Source organism: Panthera uncia, assembly GCF_023721935.1.
Source record: "Panthera uncia isolate 11264 chromosome A3 unlocalized genomic scaffold, Puncia_PCG_1.0 HiC_scaffold_11, whole genome shotgun sequence".
Lineage (NCBI taxonomy): Eukaryota > Metazoa > Chordata > Mammalia > Carnivora > Felidae > Panthera > Panthera uncia.
Window position 1 is genome coordinate 8,175,249 of NW_026057578.1, and position 12,500 is coordinate 8,187,748.

Consider the following 12,500-nt stretch of genomic DNA (forward strand, 5'->3'; position numbering starts at 1 on the left):
GGGGGGGGGGGGGGCCCCGGGGGGGGGGGGGGGGGGGGGGGGGGCCCCCCCCCGGGGGGGTTTGGGGGGGGGGGGGGGGGGGGGGACGCGCGCTGACCCGGCCCTGGCCTCCGCTGCAGGCCGAGTACCACCGGAAATACGGCAAGATTTTCCGCATGAAGTTGGGTTCCTTCGACTCGGTGCACCTGGGCTCGCCGTGCCTGCTGGAAGCGCTGTACCGCACGGAGAGCGCGTACCCCCAGCGGCTGGAGATCAAGCCCTGGAAAGCCTATCGGGACTACCGCCGGGAGGGCTACGGGCTGCTGATCCTGTGAGTCCGGGCGGCGGCTGGAAGCTGGGAGGGGGTTCTCCGCAGGGTCCCCTTCCTACGCAGCGGGGCACGAAAGCCCCCACCAGGCGCAGTCTCCAACTCCTGCCTGCATCAGAACGGGTTGCACACAACTGTACTGCGCGCCCAACACTTGCGTCGTCTCTGGCAACTGGGCAGGGCCATGCCTTTCCGTCCAAGAAAGCCCAAAAGGGTTCTACAAATAGCGGGGTTCAGACTTTGGGGCCAGACGAGGTCGTGAAGTCAGCGTGCCAGGCCAACCTATTCTATACAAAATTATCCCTTACAGTTCTCTGTATTCCCCTTCTTTGAGCTCCAAAGCCAGAAATTGACTTCTTTGGCTTTTGACAGTTACCTTTTTTTTTTTTTTTTCTGGAGGGGAATGGGGGGTTATGACCCAGATCTAGTCAGAAAGGTGAGGTTCAGGGGCGTCAGGGTTGCATTGTAGGTAAGTAAAGGCCATAATGTGGTGAGGTTCCTCTGCTTTTAATGGTTAGCATTTAACAGGTTAGCGCGTTTGGGTTTGATTTTTTTTTTTTTTCAATCCCTAATAGTTGTATTTTGGAGGATAATATATTTACTGGAATTAAAAGCCATAGTTATGCGTGGTGCATCAGAGGCTGTGCCGTCTGCTCTGGGATGAGGGAAGAAGGTGGATGATAAGCATGAGAGAGAGGGAGAGAGTATCCCAAGCAGACTCCACACCGCCAGCATGGAGCCTGATGCCGGGCTCAAACTCACAAACCATGAGATCATGACCTGAGCTGAAGTCGAGAGTGGGTCGCTTAAGCGACTGAGCCACCCAGGAATGTGACTTTCAACCCGAGTCAGTGACTAAGAGAAACCAACGTTGTTCTCAAACAGATCTGGGTTACTGGCGAAGGGAATGTTCAGGTATCTACTCTTACTGCTGAGAATTGAGGTACCTGGCCTCCCAAATCAACCCCCGCAAGGGCACCTCAAAAAGCCCGAGCCCGTATTATCTGGACTTCACCTTTCTGGTGTAATCTTACGTGGAGAGGAGAGGTGCTTTTTCACCCCGTTGTGAAACCAGCCCCCAGTGTTCCAATGTGCATATTCTCTGGATAGTTCTTAGCAGGAGTCTCAGTGCTTATTTGATTATTTAGTTCACACAATTCCAGCACTGGAGGTGTCTTTGCTGCTCCCTTCTTTTCTTTGCAATTTGCTCTACGTATAATTTTGCTTCTCTCCCAGGGAAGGAGAAGACTGGCAGAGAGTTCGGAGTGCCTTCCAGAAGAAACTAATGAAACCAGTGGAAATTATGAAGCTGGACAACAAAATCAATGAGGTTTGCAGGCTGGGGGCACCTTCCCTGGGCCTCCTGGGGAGGGAGAGATGTCTACGAAACTTTAAGTCATAGCTACAAAGTACAGGCAGTTTGGATGGTTCAGGGGTCTCCCTTTACTCCTCGCTGTCTACTTCCTTCTCTGCCAAAACCTTACTCCTCCTTCCTTCACTCTTTTGCAAAGTAACATCTCAGTGAGGGAACGATTACCAGCAGAGACTCTGGTATTCCGGTCTTGGATTTGAACCTCAGCCCTCCACCCTCTGGCCCTGTAAACTGACTATACCCTTAACTTCCCTAAGCTTCACTCTCCCACTCTATAAACTGGGCCTCGCAGGATTAAATGAGATAATGCTTATAAAATTCCTAGGTCGTGCCATTTAAGCTGGGTTTTGCAGGATGAGTAGGAGTCTTCAAGCCAGAGCAAGTGTAGAAAGGCGTTCAGGCAGAAAGAATAGCTTGCTGAAAATAGTCAGATGACATTATGTGTTCAGGAAATAGTACGTTCGGTGCAGCAGAGATGAGGCTGTCTGTGCAATGATGCTGGACAGAGGGCAGCTCTTAACAATGTTTTTGTACCGTGATAAGGCATTTAGACATTGTCCTTTAGTTAACAAGGGCCAAAGAGGGAGGGATTTAAGCATACAGAAATCTCTTTACTCCTGTTCACTCTGGGTGTTTATTTGGAACTGAACTTGGACCCAGAAAGGATCATATAGGTGCAAGAGTGCCAACCCAGGAGGTTTCAGGGACCAGGCAATGAATATAAATGTATAAGGAAGGCCCAGCAGGGATTTTTGCAAACAGGATAGGGCATGCCCTTTCTAGGAGGGACAGCTGCCCCAATCCAGCAAGTGACTGTCACATGGGGATGTGGACCTAGTGGCTCCAGATTTTATCATTATTATTATTTTTTGGCTAAGTGGTGAAAATTCCATATGTTGATGAGAAATTTCTGGATTTTGGGGGGGAAACAAATGCAAAGTACTTTTTAATGCACTAAGTGGACAAATTCACAATGCCCGTGGGTGGGCTTGGTACTCACACATACCTTGTTCCAGGCCCCAGCATGGCCGCTTTGTACCCACGTGTCCAAGGGCGAGTGCCTTAGCCTCACTGGAAGCCCATTCTCTTGTCTGTTTCCGCGGGAAATGGAAGGAAGATCGTATTTCCTACCTCACAGAGTTGTGGGGATCCGCTAACATAGCACGCTTCAGGCACTGCTTGGTACTATACAAGCCTTGTAAAATGTGAGGCTTTAGTCATCAAAAACCCTGATTTGGGGGGTGCCTGGGTGGCTCAGTCTGTTAAGTGTCCAGCTGGGGCTCAGGTCATGATCTCACAGTTCGGGAGTGCAAGCCCCACATGGAGCTCTCTGTTGTCAGTGCAGAGCTTGCTTTGGATCCTCTGTTCCCCCCCCCCCTCTTTCTCTGCCCCTCCCCCTCTCGTTCTCTCTCTCTCTCTCTCTCTCTCTCTCTCTCTCTCTTATAAATAAATAAACACTTAAAACAAATCCTGATTTTGGCCACTGGCATCTAGAGCTCTTACATAACATGTCCCAGGTCACAGAGCTATTTAGCAAAGGAGCTGTGTCTAGAATTTGCAGATTTTTCTGGTCCCAAGTTCAAAACGCGTAACACGACGCCAGCTAGTAAGGAGATATTTGCTGGCCCAGGTATGGAGGCAGCAAACCTCATAGGGCTTGGGGTGTTGTGACAACTTGGTTGATTCCCCATTCCGATTAGAAGAAATGTTTTCCTTTTCTTAAATTTAGATCAAGAGCTGAAACCTAAGATTTTGGGTGGTTGCGGGAAAAGCTGAGAAAATAACCCAGGACGAGGTTGTTAGCGCAGGAGGTGAGCCCCCGCAGGAGAATATGTAATTAGTGTTGCTTCATAATGAATAACGTTATAAGCAGTGAATATACAAGGTAACAAACCCCGAAGTCAGCATACTGAGCTTTTAACCTTTTGTTTTCCTTTAATGACTGAAATGTGTCCTTTGTGGTTTCTTTCCTTTAAGGTCTTGGCTGATTTTATGGGTAGAATAGATGAGCTCTGTGATGAGAGAGGCCGCATTGAAGGCTTATACAGCGAACTGAACAAATGGTCATTTGAAAGTAAGTTTGTCAGGGTACCTGGGTGGCCCAGGCGGTTAGGCGGCTGACTCTTAATCTCCACTTAGTTCTTGATCTCAGGGTTGTGAGTTCAAGCCCCGCGTTGGGCTCTGCACTGGGCGCCAAGCCTACTTAAAAAACGAAAGTAAGTTGCCTTCGCCGACTTGTTCATTTGATTTTCCGAGGGATTTTGAGGCTAAAACGTGGCTCTGAGGATAGTTCCTCTATAACCACATACTGTTGCTGACAAAGAAGGGCCACCTGCACAGTCTTTTGTGCTCTCGGGCACTTAAGTTATGCTTTGCACTATAGGTTGTTCATACAGTCATTCAACAAATATTTATTGAACACCTGCTATGTGCCGGGCACCGTGCTCGGTCCTAGAGATAGAGCAGCGAACAAAACAGGCGATGACCGGGCTTCCGTGGAGCTTAGGGTCTGGTAGGGGTGACAACCAACAAGTAAACACACTTTATTATATACTTTGCCAAGAGGTAAGGGTAAAGTATGCGATAAAGAAGGGTAGTGCCTAGAGGAGGCAAGTCTGCTTTGGTTAAGGCGACAGTCGAGGTGACACCTAAAAGAACAAGCCACAGGGCATCTGTGGGAAGATTATTGCAGACTGTGGAGACAGGCAGGGCACATCCCCCTGCGGAGGAAGCATGGGCGATGTGTCCGAGGCTCTGAGTGGGTGGGTGGGTGGGGGAAGGGAAGGAGGAGCTGAGGAGAACCAAGCCAGGGGCTGGAGGTCTCAGCCAGAACTCGGGCTTTCAGTTCAAGTCTGATGGTGAGCCATGGAGCATTCCAAACAGAAGCTGGGGATGATCCCTTTCTTCAGGGAACCCTCAGGGAATAGCAAGCAGGGCTCTGCCTGGCCCAGGAAGCTGCCCAGGGGCGAGAGGCAAGGAAACACTTCTTATAGAGTGGGCAGGCACCTGACCGAGGAAGTTCAAGGCTGTGGGAGAATCCGAAGGGCTGCATCAGCTGAGGTTGGTCATGGCCCTGGTGCCGTATCAGCTAAGTCCTGGAAGATGAGTAGGAATTCACCAAGTGAAGGTGAATGAAGGAGCAAAGAAAGAACAGGAAGGCGTTCAGAATGACGGGAGCGTGTCCTGCAAGGGAGGGGCACTGCGAGGGCAGAGGATGGGAGGAAGGCAGCAGCCGACCCCTGTGAACCAGGGATGGGAATTCGGTTTTGAGCACGGGGGCACCTGGAAGTGATGTTCTACGAAGCGTTTTTAGCAGAGGGTGGCTTGGGCTGATGTGCTGGAAGGATCGCTCTGGATGCTACTGTGAGGGATCGGAGAGGGCACCCCGGGAGGGAGGCTTTTGTCGTGACCTGTCTCCCCCATCAGCTCAGCCTCACTTTAAATTTTTTTGTTTACATTTATTTATTTTTGAGAAACAGAGTGAGACAAAGCGTGAGTGGGGGAGGGGCAGAGAGAGAAGGAGACACAGAGTCCAAAGCAGGCTCCGGGCTCTGAGCCGTCCGCGCAGAGACCGACGTGGGGCTCGAACCCACGAACCGTGAGATCATGACCTGAGCCGAAGTCGGATGCTCAACCGACTGAGCCACCCAGGCGCCCCTCAGCCTCACTTTAAAGCTGCAGCCCACCCGACTATGTTAGCACATTAGAAAACACCATGCAAAGAAGAAACCCGCAGAAGGTGTTAAGGGGAAGAGGACAGGAAAAAGTGAAGGGATGATTACAGAGGAGGAAAGGGAGTGTATATTTTGGAAACTGTCCACTGGAAATACCCAAATGAAGGAGTATCAAATGCATGTCTTTGCAAGTCAAAGAAGATGTGACCATGGTGGTTTAAGAATTATTGTCTAGCGTTATGAGAAGTCTCGAGGAAGGCAGTCCACGGCCGGCACACAACTGATGTCACTGGGGACCCTTTCTATCTTTTTGTTCATCCATCCTTTTTTTTTTTAATGTTTTTTTATTTATTTATTTTTGAGACAGAGAGAGACAGAGGGTGAGCAGGGGAGGGGCAGAGAGAGAGGGAAACACAGAATCGGAAGCCAGCTCCAGGCTCCGAGCCGTCAGCCCAGAGCCCGACTCGGGGCTCGAACCCACGAACCGTGAGATCACGACCTGAGCCGAAGTCGGACGCTCAACCGACGGAGCCACCCAGGCGCCCCTTGTTCATCCATCCTTATTGGCTTGTTACAAAATGGCTACTGCCTCTCCTGGTCTTCCCTCTGCCTTCTAGGCAAAAAGAGGAAGGAAAGAGGGAAGAGTTAAGCCAAGCGCACTTGCTCCTTTTATCAAGAAAGTGTAAGTATTTCCTGTAAGCCTCCCTGGCCACTCCTGAGGTTGGTATGGCCCTGGTGCCGTATCAGCTTCTCAGGCTGCTACCGGAAGCCTGGGAAGTCAGGGAACGTGATTGACACCAGGGTCTTAGATCAATCCAGATTGTTGCCCGAGGACTGATATGTTGACACCCTAAATAAAATCGGGGTTCTCTTAGGAAAGAAACGGGGGAGAATGAGTACGGGTAGGCCGTGAACAATGACTGCTATGCATGCTATCCGGGACAAACTCTGACAAAAGCCAGACATTGAAGGACAGATTCATTCGTGTATAAAAATGGTTACGTTTTCACCGCGGCATTTCTGACCAGGAGGTTCTGCAGGGGTTGGGTCATGGGGCGTGGAGACAGCTTCTGGAAAGTGGGAAAAGTATCGCCATGCCCCTTTCTCCCAGACTTTCTACCTTTCCTCTGTTCTTTGAAAAGACCTCACTTTCACAAAAGACGGAATCGTGCCTTCAGTAGCCAGCTACTTGGAGACCCCAGTATTGCTGCGATTGTGTGACTGTTGGTTGTTTTTAAATAACAGGCATCTGCCTTGTGCTCTATGAGAAGAGATTTGGACTCCTTCAGGAGAATGCAGGAGATGAAGCTTTGAACTTCATCACGGCCATCAAAACAGTAAGCATCGCCTTGAGGAGCACAATTTTCCTGATTTGCAGAATTTCACAAACGCGTCGTGTTTCCCCAGGAGTAGCACACACACGTTATTTTGTCACAATAGTCAAGTGTTAATTTCAAGGTGTTATGTGTTTTCATGGATGGATGGGCATGGATGATCATGAACCAGGAAGCATGCTACATCATGGTTTAGGCAAGTTTAAGTAGGTGTTTCAGTTGAAGGTCAGTGGGTGGGAGTCCTATTTCAAAAAGAGTCTGACCTTTTTCAGATGTAAAATTTTTGAATCCTTAGGTCACAGGGGGATATAGAGATATTGTGAAGCTGGTACAGAAATGGGTGAAGTTTGGAAATCATTGGAAATTGAAGTCAATAAGAAAGTGATGGTTTTCCTTTTTCCTTCTTGTGTAAAATATTTAGGTCATAGAATCAATTTTTTTTAATGTTTATTTATTTTCGAGAGGGGGGCACATCCAATGGCAAATCGTCCCAAAGATTGTTTTCAATGTGCTATGGGGCCCAGGGGAGGGTTCCACCCCCAGAGTTGGTGGGAGAGGCCTGGGGGGTGGAGTGGGGGGAGTGGGGCCTTTGAGTTCCTGCCTTTCTGGAAGCACGGGTTGCGGGGTGTGGAGAACGCTCCTCTTCCGGTGAGGCGGTTGTCTTGGAGACAAGGGGAATCCAGAATGAAAAGGCGTTGCGTTCCCCACAGATGATGAGCATGTTTGGGAGGATGATGGTGACCCCAGTTGAGCTGCACAGGAGCCTCAATACCAAGGTCTGGCAGGCCCATACGCAGGCCTGGGACACCATCTTCCGATCAGGTAATGGGGCCACACACACCGGGGATCCCTGTCTCTGGAGCCTCTGCCAGAAGGTCTGGAATGATCCCGATGGAATTTGCTCCTCCTGATTCTTATGGGCTTTGCAGTCACGAGTTTAGAATCTTCCCGGTGTGGACAAATTCTAAGGAAAAGGCACATGGCAGCTTTCTGCAGTTTCTGGGAACTCGAAGCAGTTAAAAACAAGAGCTTTGGAGTCAGATAGGTGGATTCAAACCCAGCTCTGCCACTGGTGTAGTGGGTTGACCACATGTGCTCTCTCTCTTTCCTCCTCAGTAGTCTTGTGTCTCAAATGGGCTAATAGTAACAGTGCCTACCTCACTGCAACCATTTCTAGGTCTAATGTAGATACGGTCAAAACCTGGCTTCTCACAATACCCAGTGGGTCCGAGCTGTTTCTGCTACATTATGAGGGGAATATTGATGCTGAATATTGTCCAATGAGTATCTCTGTGCTTACCAGTATGTACCAGTAGGAGGTCCCGCATCCTATCATACCATGCTGTGTATTCTATACACACACATAAACATATCCTCATTGAATCGTCACCAAAACCCCTATAAGGTAGGTCCTCCTACTAGCCCTGAGTGACAGAACTGAGACATAAAGAACTAACTTTCTGGCCAGGGTGTGAAGCCAGAGAGAAGGGCTCCCACAGCCCAGACTCTAACTGCTGCACCGCTTATGGCCCTTGTTACTGTTGCCAACCTCACCATTATTATTATCCTGGTGGTGGCTGGCACGGTAGACTGAAGGGAGAGAGACGCGTGCCTAGAATGTTCTTTACAAACGTTAGAAGTTTCTACTACTGTCGTCAGCATGCACGGACACGGCAGTGTGTGTGTGTGTGTGTGTGTGTGTGTGTGTGTGTGTGTTTGATTACACTGGGGACGGTTCTCTCCTCCTCTATGGCCCAGATTTGGGAGCTCAAGTCCCACTACCTGCATTCGTGACCAAACTGGCTAGACGCCTGGATCTGGGTACGAGTTCTGATTCCGAGAGTGGACCCGAGTCCCACCTCTATCTCACGATGGTCTCTTCCACACTCTAAGCTTTTAAACTCAAACTGTGACCTGTAGGCTAACGGTTGTAGCAGCACCTGGGAGCTTGTTAGAAATGCAGATTTCCAGGCCCGCCCCAGACCCCCTGATCCCAAATCTGCATTGTAAGAAGATGCCCAGGTGATTCTTGGGTATCTTAAGGTTTGACCTGCCCTGCTCACGCGGTCATCGATCAATTCTTGGCGACTTAACGATGAGGCAACATTAGCTCATTGGACACATTGTCAGTGTCCCTGCAAAGGCCCTGTAAGGTGTCATGGGGGGATTTCGGCTGGGGTTCCCTCACGCTCGATCCTAATCTTCACCTCACTTCCCTTCCCTCTTCTCTTCTCCAATAGTCAAATCTTGCATCGACAGCCGGTTGGAGCACTATTCTGAGCAGCCCAGCAAGGATTTCCTTTGTGATATTTATCTCCACAATCAGCTTTCCAGGAAAGAACTGTATGCAGCTGTCACAGAGCTCCAACTGGCTGCAGTAGAAACGGTAAGGGCTTGATTTTCCTTTGCTGAATGGTCCAGAAAATCTTCTCATGATGCATTTTATTTATTTATTTTTTTAACGTTTTATTTATTTTTGAGACAGAGAGAGACAGAGCATGAATGGGGGAGGGTCAGAGAGAGAGGGAGACACAGAATCTGAAGCAGGCTCCAGGCTCTGAGCCATCAGCCTAGAGCCTGACGTGGGGCTCGAACTCACGGACCGCAAGATCGTGACCTGAGCCGAAGTCGGACGCTTAACCGACTGAGCCACCCAGGCGCCCCAATCGTGATGCATTTTAAAGAGGCATTCAACTCTCTCATTCCACAAGGATTAACTGAGCACTAGTCTAGCAAAAGGGTGCGAGAGACCCAGTGCACAGCCTTGGTCCTTAAACTTGTGACGGGAGGTGAATTCATGTGCTCTATAGCGGAGAAAACCCGTGCGCTCTGTGACAAATACATACACTCTCTGGGAATTCAGAAGCAGTAAAATTCCACACCATAGAAAGATAGGTCATCTAGGTTTTTCTTTTTCTTATTCTTTGATAATCTAGATTTTTTAAAAAACTGAACGTATTCTTGAAGGTTGCGAATGTTACCCCAAAGTGCCTGATTGTGGTTGTTACTCTAAAAATATTGCAATGCTCTCTACCAGTCCAATATTTTTTTCTTTTTATAAAGTTCATGTATTTATTTGGAGGGAGGGGGGCAGAAACAGTGGGACAGAAGATCCCAAGCGCCCTCCAGGCTATCAGCGCAGAGCCCGACATGAGGGTCGAACTCATGAACCTGAGCTGAGATCACGTCCTGAGCCGAAACCAAGGGCGAGACACTTAACCGACTGAGCCACCCAGACACCCCGACTTTTTCTGATTTAAAGCTTAAAAGGAGTGAGTCAGGGGAAACTTGATTTCACCTTGCATGAAACAGCTAATTTTAAATGCCCAAATTCTGTCCCCATGTGCTTGATAGCCGTGGGAGTACCAAATCCAGCCAGACTCCAAATGCACATACTGTCCGGGTAGGTTTGATTATCCTTGATCCGTTTTTTTGAGCTCTCACTGGTGGGATGCATGTTAATATTCCTCGTGACCCAACGTTTCATGCACCTGTAATCTCTAAGAAGAATGGGTCCTGCTTCATTTCTTTTCCGTATTTCCCGTTTCTTTAGTGTCTCTTGTCCACAGAAAACGTAGGGGTTTCTACCTCAGGAGGAACAGCAAAGTTGTAATTTCTCCTCATGCCCCAGAAGGCTTTGAAAGGGGGAAATTCATTTCAGCTCACTTTCATACTGAGTCACTTACCCTAAGAGGATCCTTGGAGGGGTAGAAGTAAAGCCTCACCCTTTATCTTTTGTGTTCAACTGGAATGTGAGCTCCAAGGGCAATGACTTGGTTTTGGACCTGCTGTATTCCCAGGATGTAGAACAGCACTTTGCATATAGTAGGTGCTCAACAAATACTTGGTGAATCAATGAAAAGACGCAGAAACCAAGTGCCCGCTCTGGGCCAGGCGCTGTTCTAGGTGCTTGAAGGAACACCATGAACCAGAGACAAAGGTCTTGGCCTTCGTGGAACTTAACCACTAGCAGGGAAGACCAACCAGACACACGTAAAGAAATAAATAAATAAATATGATCATATCAAATAGTGGTAGGAGATATGGAGGAAACCATCAGAGTAAGGGGATAGAAGGGGAGGGCAGGGTACCCTCTCTGGGGAAGTGATACGGGAGCTAACGGAAATGGTGACAGGGAGCCAGCCATGGGAGGATCTGGGGGAAGAGTCCTCCCGGTAGAGGAAATAGCATGTGCAAAGGGTCTGGAGCAGCAAAAGCATTGGAGCTGGAGACCTAGCAAATGTGGTCAAGTTGACATTGCAGAAGTCCAGGGGCCGTGTTAGCCAGCAGCCTTAGTAAACCATTCAGATTTTATGACACCTGTGATGGAAGCATCTCAGGGCATTATAAACAGGGGAGTAGTCTGATGGAATTTATGTCTTGAAAAGAGGGCTCGGGCTGGTGGGGTGGAAGGTGCACTCAGCGTAGGAAGAGTGGAAGCAGGGAAACGAGCTACGCAATGGATCTCCTCCACGGAGGTCAGGCCGGGATACTTAGGGCCTGTGAGGTCTCCCAGGGCCCTCCCCACTCGATTCAGCCCCTGCAGTTACCCAAAAAGGCCCCGGCTGTCTTACAAGGCTTTGGCGAAAGCTACAATCATTTGTCTTCTGGAAACTCTATTTGGTACTTGCGGTAAGGGACCCGCTGATATGGTTAAATGTTTCCTTTTTAGTCCTGGCAATTCTGGAAGTCACTTTTGGAAAATCAGAGAAATTTGAAAGTGTATCTAATTTGGTGGCTACGCCCTCTTCCTGTTTTGTAAATTGGACTCTTGTAATAATGCCCGCCAGGGTTTGTTTGCATCTGAGGCCACCGGTCTTCCCATGAAGAAGGTTTGCCTTGGAGGCATCTTCTTCCAAAAATAGTAAATACCATTGGCTCCGAATCGTCTCGCACTTTGCTCATTTATGTGAGTGGCACATGCAATTGGCAGAAGATCTTCGTTTTTGCAATGACCATTTTTACAGGAATATTTGGCTTATGTTAAGTAAGAAAATAAAAATAAAATAAAGACCTAAAAACAAATACATATGACTACCAGTGGTGAATATCATGAAGCTGAAAGCTATGCTGGCTATTTCTGCCCATATTTTTTCTCTTCTTGTTGCCTTTGGAAAGGAAGTAAAACACTCCACTTAAGGGACCATGAGCCTGTGTCAGAAACTGTGGCTGGTTCCTTGAAATACTCAACGTGATGCTAGAATTTCTTATTTTGCTATTGGCCCCCTCCTGCAAGGGTTCTGTGCATGTGGCTGAAACTCTGGGTTTCACAGATTCAATTCCAGAAATGCATTTTTTCGTGTGCATTTGCACTGTAAAATTAAAAAGAAAAAAAGACTCATTAGCAAAGCTGCTAGGATCCCCATCCCTCTCTCGCCACTGAAGTTTTCTCTCCATTTTCTATTTTAAAAATGTTTAATTAAATGTTTTCCTTATTTTGACATAATCATAGATTCACATGCAGTTCTTTTTTTAAAGTAATATTTGTTTTATTGGGGGGGCAGAATGCAAGTGGGGGAGGGGCAGAGAGAGGGGGACAGAGGATCTGAGGTAGGCTGTGTGCTGACAGGCTCACAGCAGTGAGCCCTATGCGGGGCTCAAACTCATGAACCCATGAGATCATGACCTGAGCTGAAGTCGGATGCTCAACCAACTGAGCCACCCAGGCACCCCTCACATGCAGTTCTAAGAAAAAATAGAGAGGAGTCCCTTGGACCCTTCACTGACTTTCCCCCAGTGGTAACATCTTACAACAATAAAACCTTATCGCAACCCGGAAATTGATGTGGATACAGTCCTACCAGCCTGCTTTC

General features: G+C 48.5%; 1 protein-coding gene across 2 annotated transcripts in view; it reads left to right on the top strand.

Annotated features, from left to right (window-relative positions):
* LOC125936486 (1,25-dihydroxyvitamin D(3) 24-hydroxylase, mitochondrial) overlaps window positions 1-12,500 on the top strand; it is a 16,774-nt gene that overhangs the window by 548 nt on the left and 3,726 nt on the right. For both annotated transcript variants that reach the window (XM_049650605.1, XM_049650606.1), the window contains exons 2-7: window positions 120-310; window positions 1,544-1,637; window positions 3,657-3,753; window positions 6,599-6,690; window positions 7,398-7,509; window positions 8,928-9,073. In XM_049650605.1, the coding sequence (XP_049506562.1) occupies window positions 120-310; window positions 1,544-1,637; window positions 3,657-3,753; window positions 6,599-6,690; window positions 7,398-7,509; window positions 8,928-9,073 (732 nt within the window). The remainder of the gene's footprint in view (window positions 1-119; window positions 311-1,543; window positions 1,638-3,656; window positions 3,754-6,598; window positions 6,691-7,397; window positions 7,510-8,927; window positions 9,074-12,500) is intronic.